The 25550-nt window shown below is 41.6% G+C and overlaps 1 protein-coding gene across 1 annotated transcript; it reads right to left on the reverse strand.

The window, feature by feature from the left end:
- Positions 1 to 4044: 4044 nt before the first annotated feature.
- Mtch2 (mitochondrial carrier 2) lies at positions 4045 to 25550 on the reverse strand. The gene is made up of 13 exons (XM_027422606.2): positions 25371 to 25550; positions 22939 to 23023; positions 22690 to 22796; positions 17517 to 17543; positions 17268 to 17330; positions 15227 to 15284; positions 14747 to 14798; positions 13642 to 13701; positions 11362 to 11455; positions 10553 to 10600; positions 9331 to 9398; positions 7652 to 7727; positions 4045 to 5525 (listed from the first exon to the last, which is right to left on the reverse strand). The coding sequence occupies exons 1-13, from the start codon at positions 25455 to 25457 to the stop codon at positions 5439 to 5441; spliced, it is 912 nt and encodes a 303-aa protein (XP_027278407.1). The 5' UTR covers positions 25458 to 25550; the 3' UTR covers positions 4045 to 5438.

Raw genomic sequence — 25550 nt, forward strand, 5'->3', positions numbered from 1 at the left:
TATACAAGCCCTGAATTCAATTAACAATCACACAAAACCAAACAAAACCAAACACACAAACAAGAAGCATAAGTAACTTATCCCAAATCCCACAGCTGGTACACAGCTAGAAACTGCTCCCATTTCCCCATCCTGCTTCCCAGTGCCCTCATCTATCCTTAAAAACAAACAAACAAACACACAAACAAACAAACAAACAAACAAGAACCCTCAGGGTTGGTGGGATGGCTCAGTGAGTACAGACACTTGCTGCCAAGCCTGGAGACTGGAGTTTGATCTTTAGCATCCACTTAATGGGAGGGCAGAGCCGACTCCTACAGGTTGTCTTCTGGCTCCCATACACATTCATGGCCTTGGCAGACCTTCTCTTCCCACCTCCAGCCACACACACAATTTAAAAGCTGAAAAAACAATTCAGTGCCAGCCACATCTTCTTGAAGTGCACAGCTGGAAATGAACTGTCCTTTTTGATGACCCCATGGTGCTTATACCACCTTGCCATCGATAAAACTGTTTCAGGGCTCAGTGAGCATCCTCTATGGTGCACAAAGCCTTACTGTTTTACCAACACTCCAAAAAAAATTTTGGGGGGGCATGAACATGTCATGGCACACATGTGGTCCAATGGTTTGAACTCAAACTGCCACTCCTGCTTGCCAGTGGGTGTCTTTACATGGTGTGCCATCTCAATGTTCCCTACTAGATTGTCATCATCTTAGCATTTTATATCTCTCTTAGTGAACAACAAACACCATGGAAGATAAGAATATTTATCAAAGGCCTTGTGTCCTCTGCTGCCCCAAGCCCTGAACTCTCCTAACCATTCACTGACAAAGGTGCCATCTGTGTCACTTTCTTGGGGGAGGGATAGGCTGATACTGAATTCCAGGAGGAAGTGAGCAGGCTAGAACAAGATGTGATTGTTTCCATTCTCACCCTCTCCTTTGTCTTCAGCCAAAAGACATTCTCATCAGTCCTTCTGCCACCAGAAGGGAAGGGCCCTAGAATGGAAAAAGGGAATCCAAAATTCTGGCTCTTGTCCTTACCTGACCTTCGGCTCTTCATGACGCTCTGGAAATAGACGCAGTCCTGGACACTTTTCCATGGAAACATGCTATTTCTAGGGAGTACTCCATGCTTTTGGTTGCCTTTCTGAAGCAGAGGTTGATGCCACAGTTTCATTGACTGATCATCTCAGAAACTTGGAGACGGGTTAGTGTCACAGTTTGCACTCTTTCAACCCTGCTTACACACACTGCTTTTTACCCTTTGTCTTGCTGTGCTCTAAGTCTGTTCTCTGTCCCTACTGGGGAGTAACTATCAGAATCTATTTGAAGATGTTCTTTAGGATTGTGGCAAGGTGGTTCCAGAACAGATGCTTTAATACAAAATGTACTTAATTTTTTTGTGGACAAGTAATTTTGGGCCATGTCACTTATGAGACATGACTGAGAAAGTGGCTGTGTGTGAAGACTTAATACATCTGAGGGCCCTAAGATTTCTCTGCTGCCAACAAGGGAATTTGCCACGTGGGCACAAATGGAAGGTAATGCTCACATCATTTAGAAAAGTATTTGTCTCCAGGGCCAGTGATTAAGCAAGAATGCCTGTTGTCAAGCCAGATGACCTCAATTTTATTCCAGTTAACCCACAAGGTAGAAGAAGAGAACCAATTCCTGCAGGTTGTCCCACAACCTCCACTTGCATGCTTTTATTTATTTTTTCATTTAAAAATTTTGTGTGCAGCCGGGCATTGGTGGCACACACCTTTAATTCCACTTTAATTCCAGCACTCAGGAGGCAGAGGCAGGTGGATATCTTGAGTTCGGGGCCAGCCTGGTCTACAGAGCGAGTGCCAGGACAGACTCCAAAGCAATACAGAGAAACCCTGTGTTGTGTGCATAGGTGTTTTACTTGCATGTATGTTTATACACCATGTGAACCCAGTGCCTTCAAGAAGCCAGAAAAGGGTGTCAGTTTCCATGGGATTAAAGTTATAGATGGTTATGAACTGTCATATGGGTGCTAGGAATCCAACCAGGCCACCCAGAGTGAATCTATTACTTTTAACCACTAACCCATCCCCCTCCTTTTAAAATGTGTATGAGTGTTCTGGTACCTGTAAGAGCATGTGTGTTTGGTGTTAGAGGTCAGAAAAGGGTGTCAGGTCCTCTGGAACTGGAGTCAAAGTTATGAAACCTGTGCAGGTGCTGGAAACTGAACCTTCAAGTGTAGAAAGTGCTCCTCTTACTGGCTGACCCATCCACCCAGCTCCAAACTGAAGTTTGTTTTAAAGAGCCAGGCACTGGGGGCTAGAGAGATGGCTCAGTGGTTAAGAACACTGGCTGCTCTTCCAGAGGACTGGTGTTCAATTCCCAGCACCCACATGGCAGTTCCCAACTGTCTGTAACTCTATAACTCCAGTTCCTGGGGAATCTGACACCTTCATACCAATGCATATAAAATAAAGAGCCAGGCACCTTGCTGCATGCCTTTAATTCTAGTATTCAGGAAGCAGAGGCAGGTGGAGCTCTGCAGGTTCAAGGTCAGTTCCAGGCCAGCAAAGAGAGGTATAGTAGGACCTTGTCTCAAATAAACAGGAAGAAAAATTAAAAAGCTATGGTATAAGTGTATTAGGCATGTGGGTGCCTCTAACTGCTGTGTAGTAACTGTTTCACTTATATAAACCAACCACTGTGAATATCTACACTGTGACCATGCCTGCTGCCAGTGACTTTACTCATTATTCTGGGGAGGCAAGATCTCTAAGATGCTCCCACTTTGCTGAGGCTTCCTCTGGCTCAGCGACTGCAAGTGCAGGTCTTCGCCTCAGAGGGTTGGATTACACCATATTTGGTTTTCTGGCTTTTTTCTCCAGCATGTCATAATCATGACAAACTAAAAACACCTTGGAGGCCAAGAATAAGTCTGACACTCCAGGATGGGTTCACCTGAACCTGTTTATGTACGCTCAGATACTGCCAGGGCAAGTTTGGCAGCTCTTACTTCTCTTCTTGCCCAGACACCTGCTATAGTACCTTAAACTCACCATTTGCTGCTACTCGGCCAGCTGTTTTCTTTTTTTCTGCTTTTGTTTTTTGAGTCAGGGTTTCTCTGTGGCTTTGGAGACTGTCCTATAACTTGCTCTGTAGACCAGGCTGGTCTCGAACTCACAGAGATCTACCTGCGTCCACCTCCCGAGTGCTGGGGTTAAAGGGGTGAGCCACCACGGCCCAACTTAATTTCAGAATTCTATGTTTGTAATACACTTTATGACAGGCCAAAGGGATCACAGGACTCCCACAGCTGAATTAAGCAGGATTGAAATGACTGAACTAGTTACTTTGTGTTTTTTGAGATGGTCTGGCTTGTTTGGCTTTCAGCTCACTATGTACATCTGACTACCTCTGCCTTTCAAGTGCTGGGGTTAAAAACATGTGCTACCATACCCAACTATTATTTGTTTATAGAGATAGCATTTTTTTCTTCTTTTTTTTTTTTTTTTTTTTGAGACAGGCTTTCTCTGTGTAGCTTTGGAGCCTATCCTGGCACTCGCTCTATAGACCAGGCTGGCCTCGAACTCACAGAGATCCACCTGCCTCTGCCTCTCCAGTGCTGGGATTAAAGGTGTGCGCCACCAACGCCCAGCTAGAGATAGCATTTTTTATGTAGTCTAGGTTAGCCTCACACTTGCTATGTAATGGAAGGTGATCTGTGAACTCCTGACCTTCCTGCCTATATTCCCCAGGTGTTGGGACTACAGATTTGTATTACTGCCGAAGATAGAAATGATTTTTATGATCCCAAAGATAGAAATGAGGCACTTGTTCCTGTTAGGTAAGTGCTCACAAGAGTTGCTCCTCAGCCCTATATAAACTTTTATTTTCAGTGAGCAATCCAAGATCATGATGAATTCAGGTCAAAATGCACAAGCAAGACCAAAGTCCTGCTGCCCTCTGGTGGTGGACTGGCTCTCAACAGCCGGTCAGGTTTTCAGAACAGCCGGTTGTGTATGTGCACAGAAGCCACAAGATAAACATGGTGCATTTTCCTAGATCATCTTTACTTGATGTTTTTTTGGGAGAAAAGAGTAGGTAATGCAAAAACACTTTTTATATTAAAACAGATGCAGATAATATTGAATAGAATATAAAATGTACATTACTTTTGAGACAAAGTACTTTTGACAAAGACATTTCAAGCTAAGCTACTCACGAGCTTCAGGTTGTATCACTAACCCTGAGCGGGAGAAGACCCTGCATGCTCACACTACCTAACATCATGGCCTCTGCCGCATTGATAGAAGTCTAAAAGCAGCAAATTCAGTGCTTACTCATTTGGCAAAGTACCAGTGAATTACTTAAACAAGTGACAGTTTAGGCTTTCTCAACTTAGGAGCATTTCACCTGCTGTTAAAAGGCCTGAGTAAATAGGAGCTTTATGCTTGAGTTGAAAATTTTCCTTCAAAAGCAATTTTCCCCCAATAAGTGTTTTTAACATGCCTAACTGAAGGTATGACATGCGAGCTGGGCAATATCCTAGGAACCGTGTGGACTTTGATCCACATTACCAGATAATGAGTTACAAATACACTTTTCAAGGGTGTCATCAGAAATGAAAACCAAACTACCCACCTTCTGCAGTAACGAAAGGGAAACAAACACTTAGGAGCAGAAGCGTATAGGCAATGGGACCGTAGTGAAGACGGACCTCAGGGGCTGGTGGGTACTGAGCACTTAGGGCTACTGTTATGCTGCAGTATTTGCTTCTCATGTTACAGGAAATCAAGAGCTTCTTTGGAGTGAAAGGCCATCATATTTCCTTTTCAAATCTTGCTTCTGCCTCTCTAACTGTCCTTTTTCTTTGTTGGTGGTGACGATTTTCTCTTCTAGTGTAGCAGAAGGCATGGACACCTCTGCAGAAATCTACAGTAACTCAGCAGCACTGAGAGACAAGATGGGTCAAGTGCTTGGAAGCATGGTGGGAGGTAGACTGGTGGTTGCTGCTGACTTTCTAGCATCTATCTATCCAAGGGAACTCAGAAACTCCCACATGGTATGCCTTCTTCATTTTCTTAACTTTTATAGAATGATTAATTCTTATTGAGATTCTATTCTTTATTTGACAAAGCCCTAACCTGAGACTCGATCAACATGACAACCTGCTTGTTCCTTTAGGAAAATACTTCTATTTTCTGTTTAAAACAAGAATTTGGAGGAAAAAAAAACAGTCCCATTTCAAATAACTAATGGGGAATACCAGTGGTAAATGATATTGTGCTAGGAAAAAGAACAAAAAAGGCAGACACCAATCACCTCCATTTTCCCAAGATTAAATGATTATTAAAAAAGCGCGCCACACTGTATAGAAATCAACATTCTCTCCCATAATTCTGTGCATTGGGACTATGGAAATGTCACTGTCCCTGCTCCACAACTTCAAATTAACATACTCAGGTCACAACAATAAGTCTTTCCACAGGGGACCTTCCGGAAAAACAAGCTGTTTCCTCGGCTCATATTTCCCTGGAAAAGAAAACAAACAGAAAGCATGAAGATGGAAAGCAGCCAATCTAAATTAGCACATAAAATGGGACACATTTCAAGGAGATATGACTGAAATGACTAGGACAAAACTTGGCCCCATCAGTAAGGCTGAGTGACCCTATATTACAAAACTTCCATTAAGCTCCTCTTTTTTTGTTGTTTGTTTTATTGAGACAGGGTTTCTCTGTGTAGCTTTGTCTGTCCTTGAACTTACTATGTAGACCAAGTTGGCCTCAAACTCAGAGATCTGCTTGCCTCTGCCTCTCAAGTGGCAGGAGCCACCACTACCCAGCATATTAAGCTTCTGTTAGCACCAACTTCTTCATATGTGAAGTGTTGAGTGTAGCAGAATAGCACTGATCTTCACGGGGCTATTTTGAGAATGGCATGGGAATTGCTTAGCTTGCTATATGATACACTGCAGGTGACTAATACAGTTTTGTTGTTTTCCTAAGCACATATAGGATCAGTGGTTTCTCAGATAAGGTTTGTCTGGCAACTTGATCCATTTTCTATGTTCTTTCCTCCTACAACAGGGCATTAGTTAGAAATGGGACTGCAGTAGGAGACTGTCCTATAAAAACAATAAAAGAGCTCAGTGGTGAAATGTTTCCCACACTTATGTAAGACTCTGGGTTCAATGACTAACGCCACAAAAAGAAACTGAAAAACAGTGGCAGAGCTCTTGCCTATTATTTGGAAGGCTTTAGGTTTGATCCCCAGCATGCCAAAAAAGCAAAAAGCAAAAAGCAAAAAAAAAAAACAAAAAAACAAATTAAAACTTAAGATTGGGGTGTAAAACTCACAAGGAAACCCACAACATTTATGGTAAGTTTATACTGAATTCTCTCAAAGATTCTATCTGGGATTCAGCTGGCATGAACAGTGAGCAAAAGTAACCATAGCAACAACTGGACCTTTTCATTCAGAGTCCAGTCTGGGGAGCCCAAGTTCTGTGAATAAAGCCTTTCTCATCTGTATCCTGGGCTCTGTGAAGTAATGCAACAAAGAGCTTCTTTATATCCTTTCTCTGCAATCCTTTAAAAAGTGCTTGCCACTCAAAACCATCTGTAAAATGATGGCCATTTTAAGTGATCCCATCCATTTTAAGACAGCCCATCCATTATCTTAGTTCTGCATATAACTTTGTCTAGATTGATCAACAATGTTTGGTCAATGATATAGCCCTCAGCAATAACCATAAACCAGTTTTGACAAAGTAATCTACTAACAAAACAGGAAGTAAGCAACTAGTTCTGTCAGTATCACTTTGACAAAATTTTGTCTAATAAATTAAGTAATGACTTATTTTTAGTCTTCACATCTAATTGTGGAAAAAGAAACATAAAAAAGGTTCTGAGGAGTTACAGAAAGGCAAGTTTGTTGGGCTGAGTTCAGTGCAAAGAGAATGTGTTTAGTCTGTGTGAGGTCCTCAGTTCAATCCCCAGCACCAAAATACAGGCAAGTTTGAAATCAGGCTATTACATAACTAGGAGAATTATCTATCTGGACCCTATTTGTAACTTTCATTCAATCACTCAAATGGCTTGTGGTTAACATGTAGGGATTTGTACTTCTTCTTCTTTTTTTTTTTAAGATTGTATTTATTTATTATGTATACAACATTCTGCTTCCATGTATATCTGCACACAAGAAGAGGGCACCAGATCTCATAACGGATGGTTGTGAGCCACCATGTGGTTGCTGGGAATTGAACTCAGGACCTCTGGAAGAGCAGTCAGTGCTCTTAACTTCTGAGCCATCTCTCCAGCCCCCAGGATTTGTACTTCTTTACCCCAGCTGGTAATTTCCTTTTTTTTTTTTTTTTTTTTTTTTGAGACAGGGTCTCTGTGTAACAGCCCTAGCTGTCCTGGAACTTACAGAGATCCACCTGCCTCTGCCTCCCAAGTGCTGGGATTAAAGGCGTGCGCCACCCCACCCAGGCCCCAGCTAGTAATTTCTAAGTAGCACGTTGTACTATTATGCTCGAGGGACATATACAACACTGTAAAGGTTACACTGATTAATAGTTAAAGAATGAGTTAATATCAGGATTCAAGGCACACTATTTAAGAGAACAAAAACAAAATGAGAGATAAAAATACCGCTTTTTGTAGTATGCACCAGCAATCTATCCAAGAAGTATATATTGGGGAGTAAGGAGGCAATCCACCAGCAAGCCTGAAATTGAGAAGATTAGTTACTTACAAACATTTTCAAGAGAGACTTTTTGGCAAAAATTTCCAGCATATGTTCCCCAAGATAGTTTTAATGAGACAAATTACACCAGAGGAAAGGCCAACCATCCTACAATTAAGTTTCAAAACAACAGACAAACAGAAACTTGATTTTGTTATCTGTTAATTTCATATATATATATGAAATACATAATATATATATATTATGGATTCTGGTATTCTATTACTTCTCCCTCACACCTTTTTATTTATTTATTTTGATTATCTATCTATCTATCTATCATCTATCTATCTATCTATCTATCTATCTATCTATCTATCTATCTATCTATTTTTTGAGACAGGGTTTCTCTGTGTATGTAACAGTTCTAGCTATCCTGGAACTTGCTCTGTAGACCAGGTTGGCCTTGAACTCAATGAGATCTACCTGCTTCTGCCTCCCAAATGCTTAGATTTTTTTTTTTAAAGATTTTTATTTATTATGTATACAGTCTTCTGCCTGCATGCCAGCAGAGGGCACCAGATCTTATTCAAAGTGGTTGTGAGCCACCATGTGGTTGCTAGGAACTGAACTCAGGACTTCTGGAAGAACAGTCAGTGCTCTTAACTGTTAAGCTATCTCTCCAGCTCCCAAGTGCTGGGATTTAAAGGCGTGATTTTTTTTTTTTTTGTTTTTCGAGACAGGGTTTCTTTGTGGCTTTGGAGGCTGTCCTGGAACTAGCTCTTGTAGACCAGGCTGGTCTCGAACTCACAGAGATCCTTCTGTAAAGGCGTGATTTTTTAAGACAGGGTTTCTCTGTGTTGCGCTGGCTGTCCTGAATTCACTCTGTAGACCAGGCTGGCCTTGAATTCAGAGATCTGCCTGCCTCTGCCTCCTGAGTGCTGGGACTAAAGGCGTGCGCCACCAAAGCCCGGCCATAACCACTTTTTTTTTTTTAAAGATTTTATATTTATATATTATGTATACAACATTCTGCTTCCATGTATATCTGCACACCAGAAGAGGGCACCAGATCTCATAATGGATGGTTGTGAGACACCATGTGGTTGCTGGGAATTGAACTCAGGACCTCTGGAAGAGCAGTCGGTGCTCTTAACCGCTAAGCCATCTCTCCAGCCCCGTATAACCACTTTTTTTTAAAACAATTTTTTGAAAAATTCTGTCTGTGGTTGTTTTGCCTACATGAATGTCTATGCAATTTTAACTGTTGAGTGGGTTAAGATTGCATGCTGTGCTGAGTGTTGGTGGTGGATCTCTGTGAGTTCGCCTGGACTACAGAGTGAGTTCCAGGACAACCTGGAACTTTTAGAAGCTACACAAAGAAACCCTGTCACAAAAAAACCAAAAAAAAAAACCAAAAAAAAAAAAAAACCAAAAAAAGATTGCATACTATATACCTCCTGTAATTTTCACTCTGTAGGCAGATAATCCCCATGGCAAATTATCTAACTAGACCAGATAATTGGTGAGCTCTGGGTTCAGTGGGACTACTTTTATAAATAAAATGGAGAGCCATCTCGGAAGACACCTAACATTAACTTCTGGCTTCCAAATGTACCAGGAAAAAAAACCAAAAAGTACTTACCCACAGTTGTTGACTGCCATAAGATTAGATACAAGCACAAAGGGATATGTCAACATACTGGCAAAGAACTGCAAAACAGCAAGAAGATAGCGGAGTCATCAAACTATTCTCAATCTTCATTACTCCCCTTCTCTCTCCTCAAAGGCCCAGTGCTACAATGCTCAAATATTCCAACAGCAGTCTTGCATTCTCAGCAACCTTGGAATGCTTTTACATAGTTTTGAGCCAAAGGTACCTCTTTTGCCACAACATACTTTTTTTTTTTTTTTTAATTTACTGTTTACATTCCAGGGAAAAGGGATTTTTTTTGCTTTTGTTTTTCAAGATAGGATTTCTCTGTGTAGCTTTGAAGCCTATCCTGATACTCGCTCTGTAGACCATGCTGGCCTCGAACTCACAGAGATCCGCCTGCCCCTGCCTCCCAAGTGCTGGGATTAAAGGCGTGCGCTACCAATGCCCGGCACCACAACATACTTCTATATCCAAAATTTTTATCAAAAGGCCAGGAGACTCTTCCTAGGATGGAGGTTTCATTCGAACAAAAGTAAACTATGTACATAGGAGAAAAAGTTTTAAAGTGTTTCAAAGTACCCCTGAAGAGAATAGGAGCACCCTCTCAAAGACAATGGGAACTATTTTAGAAGTCCCATTTTTAGCTGGTGTAATAATGAGTGCTAGTCATCTCAACTACATGGGAGGCTGAAGCAGTTTTCCAAGGCAGGTGAGATGGCTCAATTACAGTAAAAGTTGCCAACACTGATGACCTGAGTTAATACTTAGAAGCAACACAGTGGAAAGAGAGAACTGACTCCCACCCCAAAGTCTTCTTACCTCCTTCCACATGCATGCCTTGGCATATGCACAGTTCCCACAACACAAATATACGAGTACAAAAGGTTCAATTCTCTAAGTGGGACATGAAGGACACAATGTGCAGCTGCCCGTACTCCCTTGTGAAAGCTAATACAGACACACACACACACACACACACACACACACACACACACACACACACACACACACGGTAAATGTTGCTGTGAGGCAGCAACAATATTATTACCTCTGACAAAGAGTAATCATTTGATGAAGATTTCCAGAGAAACATCTAGCAGCTTTAGAACAGTGATCAAACAGGTCAGATTTAAAAGACCCGCCCCCGCCAAAAAATAAATAAATAAATAAAAAAATCAACCAACTAGTCCTAGAAGATTAAGAAACTTACTCCTGTGACAGCTTGGGAATAACTTTTCATTTCATTCATGGTAGAGACCTAAAACAGGAAAAGAGCTTCTATCAGAATGAATCATAGACAAAACAGATAGTAAGCTAAAACTCACAAGTACATCAATATACTCTATCTCTACATTATCAGCTTGACAGAAAGAAAATTAAGAATAAAAACAAAACATTTATGATGAATATAAAAAAGTTGAAGTCAAGGCTGGGCATGGTGATACATGCCTTATACCTAGCACTTGAGAGACAGATACAAGTGGATCTCAAGACCAGCCTCATCTATAAGTTCAGGCAAAACAGGGCTGCATAGTCGGACCCCATCTTAACAAAAAACTGGCAGTCAAGATGACTGACATAGTGAGACACTTTCCAAAGATTTCCAGGGCCAGAGAGATGGCTCAGTGGTTAAGAGGATTGGCATCTCTTCCTGAGGTCCTAAGTTCAAGTCCCAGTAACAACATGGTGGTTCATAGCTATCTATAAACTCAAATAATAATTTTTACTGTATAATATCTGTCTGGCATATATAACAAACTATCATCTTACTTAGAGCTAAAATAGCTGCCAGGTGAATACAAAGAAAGCCCTCTAATCCCAGCATTCAGGAGGCAGAGGCAGGCGGAACTCTGTGAGTTCAAGGCCAGCCTGGTCTCCAGAGTGAGTGCCAGGATAGGCTCCAAAGATACACAGAGAAACCCTGTCTCGAAAAACCAAAAAAAAAAAAAAAAAAAAAGAAAAGAAAGAAAAGAAAAAAGAAAGCCCTCACCAGCATATTTTACCAAGGCCATAACCTACCCCACTGTCCAGTGCATAGGTATTGACGAGATAAGCCAGTGAGTTACAGAGCCACAAGGAAATGATGTCACCTAGGAGGCGAGGAATTAGACCCCTACATGAAGACACAGTAAGCAGCAAAAAACTATGATCAGTAAAACAGACAGTCTACTCAGTACAAACACTTCTCAAAGGTTAGGAGATTTAAAACCATTCTACAGGCTTGAACAGGCATCAAACCCCAGAATGTAGCCCTCATTCCAAGTTCAGTCTGGTTAACAGCTGTACTAATGCTGACTTGCAATGACTTTTGTTCCCACTTTTAGAATACAGGTCAGCTATAAACCTCTGAACTACAGCCAATGGCGCAATTTACTATTAATAACTATAACAGGGAGGGCCAAAGATTTGCAAGGTGCTTTGCAGAGGAGACTTAACACAGTTTACTAAAGTATTTGATACCCAAATTTGGCAGGGAAAAAGACGAGGGAGGAAAAAAAAACAAAACCAACCAACAAGCAACAAAACACAGTGAGAATGATCCAAACACAGATAGATATCAAAAGCATGTTTCCAGAGGCTAGGGATGTAGCTCAGTGGGTAAGAGTGCTTGAAGCATGAGACCCTAAGTTTGATTCCCCAGTACTATATAAACTGGGTATAATGGCCCATGCATGTAATTCTAGCACTCAGTAGATAAGAGGAAGCAGTTCATGGTAATCTTTTGCCTATATAGAGTTCCAGGACAGAATGGAGCACATGAAACTATGTCTCATTAAAAAAGAAAAAAAAAAAAAAAAAAAAAAAAAAAGAAAGAAAGAAAAAAAAGGGGACATTTAAGATCATTCATTTGCTGCATGGCAGTGCTTGTAAGTGACAGAACTGGCATTCAAACTCTGCTCTTCCGTCTGCAAGGTAATAGTCCCAGTGCTACTCATTTCTCATATAAGCTGGCCTCAAACTTGCTATGTATATAAGGAAAACCTCAAACTCCTGATCCTCTTATCCCTGCCTCTTGAGTGCCAGGATTATAGGCATAGTCCAGTATGCCCAGTTTTACATGTGCTGGAGACTGAACCTAAAGCTTTTTGAATGCTAGGCAAGCACACTACAAACTCAGCTACATTGCAGGCTCATCAATGCTTTTTAAAAATGAGACCAGGGGCTGGAGAGATGGCTCAGTAGTTCAGATCACTTACTGTTCTTGCCTGCTGTGGAATAATCTTTCTGTATACTGTGAAAATGTGTTCTCATTGTTAATAAAAATTGGTTTTATAGCTAGGTAAATATATTGGTTTATATAGCTAGGCAGGATTTTAGGGGCAGAGAGAATACTGGGAAGATGGATGGAGTCAGAGGAGTTGCCAGAGAGAGACAGGGAGGAAATAGGAGGGGCAAGATAAAAGAGTAGTAACGCCACATGGCAGAATGTAGATTAATAGAAATGAGTTAATTTAAGTTGTAAGAGCTAGTGAACAATAAGCCGAGCTATTGGCCAAGCATTTATAATTAACATTAAGTCTCCTTGTCAGTTATTTGGGAACAGGGAGGTGGGAAAGAAAAGTCTACCTACACTTACTTGCCTAAGACCCTGGTTTAGTTCCCAGCACCTACATGGTAGCTCATATGCATGTGCGCGCACACATAAATAAACAAATTTTTAAAATGAGAGTAATGATAAGCTGTCCTTTCTGTTTGTCAGAATACTTAAAATACTCAAAATGGCCTCTGCACATATGTGCAACCAGAACATCCATACATATAAAATAACAATTAAAAGAAAGAAAGAAAAAAGGAATCTGGGGATACTAGTACAACTCAGTGGTAGAGCATGTGCAAAAGACCCATATTTGATTGCTAGTACCACTCAATTATGGAGACACTGAACATGTAAAAGGGTCTGGGCAGTGGTGGCGCACCCCCTTAATCCCAGCACTCAGGAGGCAGAGGCAGAAGGATATCTGTGAGTTCAAAGACAGTCTGGTCTACAAATCAAGTTCCAGGACAGCCAGGACTGTTATACAGAGAAACCCTGTTTCTCAAAAAAAAAAAAAAAAAAAAAAAAAAGAAAAGAAAAGAAAATTCTTATTTCAAGCATATAAAATATCTAGGAAAAAAAGCAAAGGAATCTTTACAGCAAGAAATTTAAGTCAGTAGAGGTCTATAAACAGCTTTACATAAAGTAAACCAAGAGAGAATATTATTTTCTACAATTAAACAAAGAGTCCTTGCTCTTATTTTTCAAGGAAGTTTTTCTACTAATACAAAAATCACTTACAGGAACACTCAACATTTACTCACGCAAAAAATCCTACGATGCCTTCTTCCCGGTAGATGGTCATTATGGAGTCACACAGCCCACTAGGCAATAAAAGGAAAGGACACTGATATCACTTAAGCTTTGAGAAGGGAATTTCATACCTTTCCCCAAACAGGGTTTCATTTAGCCCAAGGTGGCCTAAATTTTATGAAGAGGCTGACACTGAACTCCTGCCTGCACCTCCCAAAGTGTCCTGAGACAACAAGTATACCCTAGAACACCTGGTCAATGATCAGTTTTTTTATTTCTTTGTTTTTTTTTTTTTTTTTTTGGTTTTTCGAGACAGGGTTTCTCTGTGTAGCTTTAGAGCCTATCCTGGCACTTGTTTTTTTGTTTTTTGAGACAGGGGTTCTCTGTGGTTAATGATCAGATTTGACAAAGTCAAATTTATAACTCCCTTTCCTCACAATTTTCTAGCACTGGTTCACTCTTGCAAAGTAGTTAAAATTCCATTAGAAAATGAAGCTATTAGATTAGAGAGATGGCTCAGTGGTTAGTGGTTAAGAGAACTGGCTGCTCTTCCAGAGGACCCGGGCTCAATTTCCAGCATCCACCTGGCAGCTCACAACCCTCTGTTGAACTCAAGTCTCAGAGGATCTGATGCTTTCATCTGGCCTCTGTGGGCACCAGACATGCATGAGGTACACAGACATACAATAAGGCAAAACACTCACATACATAAAAAAAAGTGAAGCAATTAAATATGAAGGGCTAGATGGACAATGGTAACGCATGCCTTTAATCCCAACACTTCAGAAGCAGAGGCCAGTGGATCTCTGTGAGTTTGAGGCCAGCCTGGTCCATAGAGTGAGTTCCAGGACAACCAAGGCTACACAGAGAAACCCTGTCTCAAAAAAAACAAAACAAAACAAAACAAACTAAACCAAGTCAAAAAGACTATGACAGGTGTAGTATATGCAGTTTAGAGTGCTTGAGAGCACTTGCTGCTCTTGCAGGACCCAGGTTCAGGTCTCAGCACTTAAACTCCAGTTCTAGGGAATCTGACATCTCTCTGGCCTTTAAGGACACTGACTGCGTGGGGTGCATATATACATATAATGTAAATAAAAAACCCCAAACACTTACCAATACTTAGACTCTCTGCCAATGAACTGTACCATAGATCTCAGAGTGATCACTGCAGGACAGAGACAAGACTGTTTTAAGAGCTATGTTGAGAGTCAGTGAGGCAGCTTAGCTGGTAAAGACGCCTGCTGACAAGCCCCACAACCCGAATTTGATCCTCAGAACCTAAGTTGCAGAAGGAGAAAATAGATTCCCAATTGTCATCTCATCTCCACACATGTGCTGTGGAATACATGCCCCTCTTCTGCCAAAATAAATGTAAAACAAACTCTTTTTAATTAAAACAAAACCCACCAATTATGTTGAGGTTTATTTTGATAACCCTAAAAGTTTTTTTTTTTTCAATCTAAAGACACTTTGCTATCTGGAAAAAGAATATGAAGGCAGAGCATTACAGTCAATGCCCATGCCAAGGTAAAGAAAGATCAAGCTACAGAATAAAGAAATGAGATTATCTTATGCTATCAACTGCAAACATACCGTGGAAGGGATGTGTAATGAGGGTAGCAGCAGAACGAGCAATCATCTCTCGAGTTGTCTAGAAACAATCAAAACACACTTCTGAAATCTAAATTAACAACACTCATATTCCTGTAAGGAATGTGGGTGGACACCCAGTACAGGGCAAAGGACTAGGCCCCAAAGCTTTACTGTTTTGGAGTCAAGAAGCTAGCTCCAATGGGATTAATGTAATATCTTGCCATTTTGTTACACCTCTCATGGATTTCAACCTTCTGCTGTAGTAACTTTTTGAAATCTCTCTGAAAAAGAGACTTGCTATTTTCTCCAATCCCATGCACAAGAGAGAGGGTTACCTGTTTGAATAAAATTACCAGAGCTGGATTAATTCATTCATTTGGCTATGTTGAGAGTCAGTGAGGCAGATTAGCAGTAGTGGAAATTTGGCAGTAGTGGAAATTAAACCCAGGGCCTCACACATGCTAGGTAAGTGCTCTAAGAAGCTATATTCTTGCCCCCCTTACTACTTTTTTCATACAGTTCTATCTCACTAAGTTGTTTTAGGCTGGCCTTGAACTTACTCTGTAGACCAAGCAGGCCTTAAAGTTATGCTCCTCCTGCTTCAACCTCCCAAAGTATCTGGGATTACAGGTCTGAACCATCAGGTCTGGTTGAGGCCTGATTTTGGATTATTCACTTTCTCTCATGATGACAAGTTTTGAAGAAACTAGTGTCTACACTAAACAGATGTTAGGCTTTAGATATGTACTAACATCTTAGGGACAGCAACCCTGCAACTATGGGGCCTCAGAGCATCTATCCTAAATTACCTTTATGGTTGAGGAATTTGAATTTTACTTTATGGGAAATGAACCTTGTTCAAGCTTTGGAAAAGCTCTACCACTACATCTCCAGCGTAGAGAGGTTCTGAAAGCCAAGCAAGGGGATGAGACACAAGTGGCATTTCAGCCTCAGAGTAATTACCATAAAAGCATCTGAACAAATAGGAACCAACACACAACACTTTTGTGTGCTGGGTATGGCACAGCCTTTAATCCCTGTACTCGGGAGATAAAGGCAGGCAGATCTCTGTGAGTTTAAGGATACCCCGATCTACAGAGAGTTCCAGGCCAGCCAAGGCTACATAGTGAGACCTTATCCCAATAAAATAAAAACTAAAAGATAAAAATAAAAAATTACTTGCTACATGTTTTTGATGTTTTGTTGTTGTTTGATTTTCAAGACAGGGTTTTTCTGTGTAGCCTTGGCTGTCCTGGCACTCACTCTGTAGACCAGGATGGCCTCTGCTTCCCAAATGCTGGGATTAAAGGCGTGTGCCACCACCACCTGGCTTGCTGCATGTTTTCAACACCACTAGATGTTCAAAGCTGGGCATGGTGGTATGTTTCTGCAATTCCACACTGCAGAGGGGAAAGCTGAGGCAGGAGGATCAAGAGTTCAGAGCCACTATGGGCTGTAAAATAGACTATCAAAATAAGTAGTAAATAACAAAAAGATGCCGGGCATCTTTTTGGGTTGTGCATACCTCTAATCCTAGCACTTGGGGAGACAGAGGCAGGCAGATCTCTGAGTTTGAAGCTGGCCTGGTCTACAGAAAGAGTTCCAGGACAGTCTCCAAAACAATACAGAGAAACCCTGTCTTGAGTTAAAAAAAAAAAAAAAAGTATAAAATTAAGGGCTGGAGAGATGGCTCAGTGGTTAAGAACACTGGCTATTCTTCCAGAAGACCTAGGTTTGGCTCCCAGCACCTACATGGCAGCTCACAACCTGTAACACCAGTTCCAAAAAATACCTTCTGGCCTCTGCAGGTACTAGGCAGGCATACAAGCAAGCAAAACACTCACACCCAATGTAAAAATTGCCTCAGTTTTAACGACAGAGTGAGCAGTACCTGTTCCCAACAGCAGGCCATGCTCTTCTTTTGGGTTATTAGACAGCAAAGCCCAATTTAAACTGAAGATTTAATTTCACTTGGGAAGAGACCTGGAAGCACAGGACTCATGATCTTGGTTCTGTAACAAGGGGTAAATTCATCCCTTACCTCTTTGATAACTCGGTCGAAGGAGGATGAGTTTTCCTTTTGTACATTTCCAGATACTAACTCCTGGAAATCAAAAACAAAGACAGAAAGATTCATGGTTTTAAATACAAGTCTTGAAACTTATGGCTATCCCATAAGCCACCAAGCCACTGAAATGAAAGGAAAAGTCCTGGCTTTTCTCCTATGGAGGGTGGAACCGCAAGAATGTGTCAGAGACAGGGGTTCATACAGAAAGTAGCTTCAACATACCTCAGGTTTGTCGCACTCCTGGTAATGCTATAGAAGAAACAGAAATAAAGGATAACTAGAGTTATTAATTTGTCCTCTTAGGGAAGGTATTGACAGAAAATGAAAAGTACTAATTTTCTTCTACAAACCTCTCGATTTCTACTTCACATTAATCAGCTAAAAATAAGTGTCTCCAAGGTGGCACTACTGTAAAGTTAAACATACTAAACGTCCGGGGGATTATCAAATCTAGTTACTTAGCCCAGGATGACCTTGAACACAAGGTCATCCTTCTGCCTCAGCCATTCAAGTCTTGGCATTATAGACTGGTGTTACAATGCCTGGCTTGAAACTTTTTTATTTTCTTTTTTTGAGATAGGGCTTCATGTAATACAGTGCTCTGTCTGCATGTATGCCTGCAGGCCAGAAGAGGGCAACATATCTCTTTACCAATGGTTGAGCCACCATGTAGTTGCTGGGACTTGAACTCAGAACCTCTGGAAGAGCAGCAGTGCTCTTAATCACTGAGTCATCTCTCCAGCCCCCTAGCTTTGACCTTTTAAGAGGCCAATGCCAACAATGACCTTGAACTTCTGATCCTTCTGCCTCTACTTCCCAAGTGCTAGGATTATAGGCATACACTACCACACCAGTTTATGTGGTGCTGAAAATGCAGCCCAGGGCTTTGTCCATGCCAGGCAACACTCTACCAACTTAGTTATAGCCCTAATCCCTCCACTTTTAAATTTTTGGTTCAATCCCTAGTAGTGCAAAGAAAAACAAGGTGTGCGTGTGTAGAATTAACATTAACAACAATCCCCCCCCCCCAAGTCATCATTTACTAAATATACACATTTAATAGGGAATTGTTAAAACCAGATAGCCTAAAACCAGTTCCTGCTCTTCTCATGAAAAAAGCAGAAATACCAAATTAGGGCAAGATTCTTTTCTTTTAAAAACAACATAGAGTTGGTACTCAGTTTGAGTATCACCACTTTCCTTTCATATGTAACTGCTTCTAAAATAAGCAAGACAGTTCTCTTTTGGAGAACAGAATGCGACTATTAGACAGTGACTATTAGAGGAAATATGGCTTCTGATATATTTTAGAAACAGAAAATACACTCAGGAGGCAGAGGCAGGCAGTTCTCTGTGAATTTGAGGTTAGTCTGGTCTACACAGTGAATTCCAGAACAGTTAGTGTTACATAGTGAGCTCTTGTTGTGGGAGGGGGGAGAAAGAACATAGAAAATGGGCTAGGAGAATGCATGCTTCAAAGATGACAGTTTATTATTTTCTTTGCCTTTTTTTCTCTCTCCCTCTTATTTAGAGACAGCCCTTATAAACGATAATGACCTTGAACTCTTACTCCGGCCTCTACCTTCCAAGTGCTTGGCTTACAGCTTACAGACACACCTCGGTTTTATTTTTCTAGTCTTATCAGATAAAAAAACAGGCAACATTTTTTTTTTTTGTAAAAACAATTACTGCTGGATGTGGTGGAACACACCTTTAATTCCAACACTCAGGAGGCATGAGCCTGGTCTACATAGAGAGCTCCAGGACAGCCAAAGACCACAGAGACTTTGTCTCACCCTCCCTCACCCCTCTCACCTCCCCCCCAATAGTCTCCTCATTACCAGGCCAGTACAACACAGACTCCTGACAGCCAATGATGTTGTCTATCCTAAGGTCTTCCCACCTGACTGTGGCTTAGGGAATACAGTAGGCAACAATGCTTTATCTGTTGTTAGGCAATCTATAAGGATATGCAAGACTTTGGGGATATGCCTGCAAGAATGGGCAGAAGGCCCAAGAAGCCAAGGGCATGGGCTTTGATATTTGATCACATTGTGAACTCCAAGATTTTGTTATTTATTGGAAAAACCTGTTTCTAGTTATGGTGTGTCTCAGCCTTAGCACACACCTTTAATACAAAAGCTTTCTGCTTGAATATTGTAAAGGATTAAATAAAGTCAACCATAGTCAAGAGGTGGAACAAGCAACCATTAGACAGGAAGTGAACAAGAAAAAAAAAAAAGAGTAACAGAGTCAGAAGGACAGATAGATGCATAGGAGGTAGAAGAGAGGAATGCTGAGTTTGGGGAGAGGTTTGAGATGGCTGAGAAGGAAGGTCAGCCGGGTACTTTCTGCCTCTCTGAGCTAGCAGGCTTTCACCCCAGCATTTGGCTCCCAAGTCTTTACTGGTAAAACTGAATGATAGAGGTTTTGCTAAAAACAACACTTTCCCCTTTCGGACTGGGAAGATGTCTTTTTGAAGACATAGTGCAACCCACTGTTCCCCCTCTGTCCTCAGCTCTGCAGGCTTTTTTGCTTATCTGGGTCCACACATTTCTCCCAGGCCAACTGCAACCTATATGTGTGTGTCCAGGGGACCTCAGGCATAGCTCAGCACCTTCAAGCTAGGTTCCTGTTACCAGGACCTGGAATGTCATATCAGTGGCTGCCTTCTGTGTACAATATAACATTCAGCCCTTGAAAGGCTTCAGGACACAAAGGGATAAAATGCTAACCATTGTCCTGGTGAAGCTAGGCTTATCCAGGAAGGCCTTTAGGATGCTGGAAGTCTGGTAGAAACAGTGTTCAAATTTAGAACTCAGGAACTGTTCACTTCACCTGGGTCATTCAAGTTTATAAAATCTCTGGAAATGTCCCTAACCCTAAGAGTACCTTTCACAATGCTGACAAGCAACAGCATCTACAACCCCTTCAGCCTCCGGTCCTCTAGCAGTATGCCCAACACCCTCCTGCAAGTCAGTGTCTGAGCCCAGCTGGGCAGATGTGCACACTATACATAGGCCAGGCTACCCAGCATTTCACCATTTTGAGCACTTAGAAGTAGCCAACCTTGAGTCAAATGGGACCAGCACTGGCAGAAGCTACAGAAGGCCCAGGCTAGCTTGCACAATATGCCTGAGACCACTTTCCTTGCCATGGCCACCCTCCATGATAACAATCTATACCAGAGACACAGCACATGGCACAGCATGTGTGATGGGAGGAACCTTCAAGAAGTATGGGCCTAGACTCTACTCCATTGCTGCATGGGGTCCTGGGGACTGATGCTTCCAAAAACACTTCATTACACGATTTGATCAGTTTTTGTTTTGGTTTTTTGAGATCAGGCTGGCCTCAGAAATACACCTGCCTCCCGAGTGCTGGGATTAAAAGTGTGCACCACCATGGCCCAGCCTTTTTGTTTGTTTTTAAGTTTTAAAAATGCATTCAATGAGGTGTGGTAGCATACAGCTTTACTCCAGTACCCAGGAGACAATGACAGAGGGATCTCTGGGAATTCAAGGTCAGCCTGGTCTACATAGCAAAACCCGTCTCAAAATAATAATAAAAATAATACGACAAATAAATAATAAAAAATTCATACAATGAAGAATAAATTCAATATGCAATGTAACACATACACAACGCTAGGGAGACATCTGAGTAGGTAAAGACTTTGTTATACAAAATGAGAACCTGAGTTAGACTCCCAAGAATCCACATAAAGTCATCATCTATAATGATGAATTCCCCGAGAGCCTATGGGCCAGCTGGCCTGGTGTATAAAATAGTAAATAAAGAGACCCTGTTTCAAATGAGGTGGAAGGTAAGGACCCACACTTGAGGTTATTCTTTGACCTTCGAATGTGTACCATGACTCATTTGCTCAAACATGTACACACACACACACACACACACACACACACACACACACACACACACACACAAAAAAAAAAAAACCAAAAACATGGAAACATATCACACATAGACAAAAACAAATCCAACAACTACAGAAACCTTGAGATACAGAGAAGAGTGAACATAAGCAAAAATATACAACTAGTGAGGCAAGCATCCATACAGACATGACCCACACTGTGGAAAACTGCCATCATCCTTGGCCTTACATGTAGGCCCTTTTCCTGTTAAGTTCCTCCCTTTTCAGGTGCTAGAAATTAAAACCCTGCCACCGATCTGCACCTCAGCTGTAAAGTTCACTTTTCTTTCTTTTTAAAATTTGTTTTTATTATTTGTGTGTTTGTATGTCTCACAAACATATACAGAAAATCAGAAGAAAACTTGTAGGAATCAGTTCTTGCTGACTATCATTTGAGTTCTGGGAATCTGATTTAAGTCATCATGGCATTCTCACCTGCAGAGCTACCTTGATTGTGCTTTGCTTTTCTTTCTGACACAAAGGCTTACTCAGCTCAGGCTGGCTTAGTACTCAGGATGTAACTGAGACTGGCTTTGAACTCGTGATCCTTCTTCCTCCTAAATGCTAGGATTACAAGCACACACCACTATGCCTAGCAGCAGCTCTTGTTTCTGTGGCTTTGGAGGCTGTCCTGGAACTAGTTCTTGTAGACCAGGCTGGTCTCGAACTTACAAAGATCCACCTGCCTCTTCCTCCGAGTGCTGGGATTAAAGGCGTGCGACACCACCACCCTGCTTTCTTTCAATACTTTTAATAGGAAACATGTCACTAGGAAAATACTAAAATTTAAAAAATAAAAAAAAGTGTTTTACTCCTTTATTCCCCTACAACAAATAATAATATATTAAAAAATAGCTGGGCGTTGGTGGCACACACCTTTAATCCTAGCACTTGAGAGGCAGAGGCAGGCGGATCTTTGTGAGTTCAAGGCCAGCCTGGTCTCCAGAGCGAGGGCCAGGATAGGCTCCAAAGCTACACAGAGAAACCCTGTCTCGAAAAACCAAGAGAAAAACAAAACAAAACAAAACAAAAAACCCTTAAACTGTATAGGTAAATGAAACTAATCTCTATTCAGAATCTGTTTTGAAGGAAGAAGGTCCATATATCAAAGTCAGTTACCTTAATTGCACAAATTCCCTTGGTTTCTTGGGAAGAGTGGGCATTTCAATAAAATGTTTTCAAAACGGGCATATGGGCAACCACTCATAGTCTCTGCACTTAGAAGGCAGAATCAAATTCAAGGTCACCCTAAGCTACTAATCAAGTCTGAGGCCAGTCTACGCTTCACAGAGAAATCCTGTCTTCCATCAATCAGTTAATCAATAAAAAGAAAATGTCTTTCAAGAGAAAGAAATGCCAGGTTATAAGTTTATCTTTGAAATTGCTCTTCATCATCAAAATAAACTGTGAATAAAAGGCAACCAAAAGGTATGAGAACATTAATTGATTTCCTCTCACCTGTAAAACTTTCCCATGGACCACAGTTCCAAGGACTCCCGAACACAGTCTTGGAGTTAAGCCTGTGAACAACCCACGCTTCCCATCGATGCTTGCAATGTGCTGAGCTAAGAACACAAGTCAGAGATTTAGGTTCTAGTCCCAAAACACAGTTACAAGAAATATCAAGGCAGCAGGCTTTCTATGTATTTTCCTTCAGTTACTCCAGTCTTCCATGTCAGCCATCCCAAATAAATCAAAGGCACCTACCATAACAAAAGAGACCAGGAAGCTGATATACTTGTCGTCCAAAAATATTTCGTCCTATTGTTGGAGGAAGAGGCTCATATCCCACCTTTAAAAACAAAGGAATGTATCAACACTAAGCAAAAACCCAGGAATACTTGGGCTGCAAGGTCTTGAAAAAAAGAAAATTAGGCTTAAATTTCTCTTGTGTTTGGTGCTGAAATGAACCCAATGTCCATCCTTATGCTCTATGTCTCTATCAGGAAGCTACCTTCTTAGCCCCATTATTTTTTTTTTTTGGGGGGGGGGTGAGGCAGGGTTTCTCTGTGGCTTTGGAGGCTGTCCTGGAACTAGCTCTTATAGACCAGGCTGGTCTTGAACTCACAGAGATCTGCCTGCCTCTGCCTCTGCCTCCTGAGTGCCCGTAATTTTATTTTACAAATAAAAATGCAGTTTATGTTTCTTAAGGTTTTGGTGAAGTACTACCCTTGTCAGTTTTTTGTCCTGTTGTATAGATTAATAATGGGTTCAATCAACTCCAAGTTGCCCTTTGATTTGAAGTCTACAGAGTAAACCATGTAACTAAGATAGATTATCAAACTGAAAACAGAATAAGGAAACCATTGTTTCAGGAAAGCCTAGTTTACCAATAAGGCTGACAAATATTTTTTATATATTTTTTCTTTTTTTGGTTTTTTTGAAACAGGATTTCTCTGTGTAGCCCTGGCTGTTCTAGAACCAGTTCTGAAGACCAGGCTGGCCTCACTCACAGAGATTCACCTGCCTCTGCCTCCTAAGTGCTGGAATTAAAAGCGTGCCCTATCACCACCCAGCTTTACATTTTTATATTTGAATAAAATGAGAAAATATTCACTGAGCCAGCTTATATGGTTAACTAGACAACAAAGGCAAATGCATATAGCTAGGTAATTCACTTAGGAAAATAATTACAAGCTAGGTCTATGTTAAATGTAGACTCATTAGCAATATACAGAAAGCCATAAAAATTAATGATTGCCATTTTATTTACACAATATATTCAGGAATTGTAGTACCAAAGGGATACTTGAGGGGGAAAAAATACAGGACAAATTGGGCTCTTTATTGTTGCAATTCCTTCATCTGTGCTAATACTCTCCCTCAGCTTACAGAAAAAAAACCAAAACAAAAAAACCGCTACCATGCCAACTTTTAAAACAGTTTTTGGGAATTTCACCAAACCCCTGAGATACTTGGCAACACACACGTATTGTGAAATCAGAATTTAGGGTATCAAGTTGTTGAGGTAAGAACACTGAATGTCAGTCACTAAAAGACACTGTCCTTTTGAGAACAGTGAATAGTGGGCTCATACATGTACTGCCAAATGCTGTCACTCATCTCATGCAATTTCGTCCCAAATGTGCCTGTTTCAGACAAAGATTTCACCCTTTGCAGTTCAACTTTTACAATAAAATCTGAACCTATGTCAGTTAACTTGTTAATAATTTGTATGAGTAATAATCAAAAAAATGAGGTCCACCCAGTCTTGCGCCCCCCCTCCCCCCAGGATTCTCATGCCTGCTTCCTTCCATGTCACAGGCATGGGTAAGTATGCCAACTATCAATAGATGCCTCAAAAACAGCCTGCTCATCACTGGGAAACTTAGAACAGTGACTGAAAATACGATCCCCAGCTAAAAGTAGGCCTCCTTACCCACGAATATAAAATATCACACAAGAAGTAGTCTCAAGCTGATAAGAAAGTACGCTAAAGGGAGGAAGAGGCACTGGGGAGTTTGATGTTACGTTTAAACTCGCTAAACTCTTTAAGCAGAACTGATTTCCAGTTCTGACCAATGTGATTTTCATTGTCATGAACCACATGGGCTGCTGTGAGAGCGCTCAATGGATCCTTAGGAAAACTGACTTCATTATTACTTCTCAATGCGCTCCTTGTGCATATCCGGGTATCTGGTGTTGGAATCTCTGAACGGAACACAAGTAGAAACAGCAAAATGGAAAGAAAAAGCGAATAAAAACAATAAGATGCTGCCTTTCCTAGAATTTCAAATTCGTCCTTAAGATGAGTATTTCACGTCTAGAGTATGAGAAGGAGTGGACGAGGTGAGGTGAATGTCAGCCAATTTCAGAGGGGCGACAGGGAAAGGGTTGGGAAGCCTTCGGTGCGACTGACCAGGATCAACCTCAGGGAAGGAAAAACAAAGTTGAGAAGAGCCACCGGGCAAGGAAGGGCAGGGTGGCAGTTGGCTGCGGAGAGGGAGCGGGCCTGCCCGGGGCGAGCCTCGGGGTGTTTTTCTAGAGAGGCCGCGAGGCCGTGGAAGTTGTCCCTGAGGGAAGGAAAGGGCAGCATCGCCGGAGGGTGAAGGCCTGCGCCGCAGAGTCAATCCACTGGCGCCGAGGGCGGTGGCGACCCGAGAGGACGCTGACGGGAAGGGCAGGACGACGACTCATACCTGGATGAGCACTTTCACGTACATGAGCGGCTGGGACAGGATGGTGAGACCGGAGCCAAGGAGCACCTGACTGGCCGCGTCCGCCATGATGGCACCCGCGGACGGACGGACAGACCGAGACACCAAGCGACACAGCCGGTTCCAGATCACGTGTCGGGGGCGCCGGCTTCACTAGCCCGC

Source organism: Cricetulus griseus, chromosome 6 (genome assembly GCF_003668045.3).
Source record: "Cricetulus griseus strain 17A/GY chromosome 6, alternate assembly CriGri-PICRH-1.0, whole genome shotgun sequence".
Taxonomy (NCBI): domain Eukaryota; kingdom Metazoa; phylum Chordata; class Mammalia; order Rodentia; family Cricetidae; genus Cricetulus; species Cricetulus griseus.

Coding starts and splice junctions, on each gene's coding strand:
- Mtch2 (XM_027422606.2), bottom strand. CDS start 25,457: ATGGCGGACGCGGCCAGTCAGGTGCTCCTTGGCTCCGGTCTCACCATC. Junction 17,544..22,689: donor TCCATGGGAAAGTTTTACAG/GTGAGAGGAAAT, acceptor TTTCTTCTATAG/CATTACCAGGAGTGCGACAA. Junction 5,526..7,651: donor GGTGCATACTACAAAAAGCG/GTATTTTTATCT, acceptor TTTCTTTTCCAG/GGAAATATGAGCCGAGGAAA.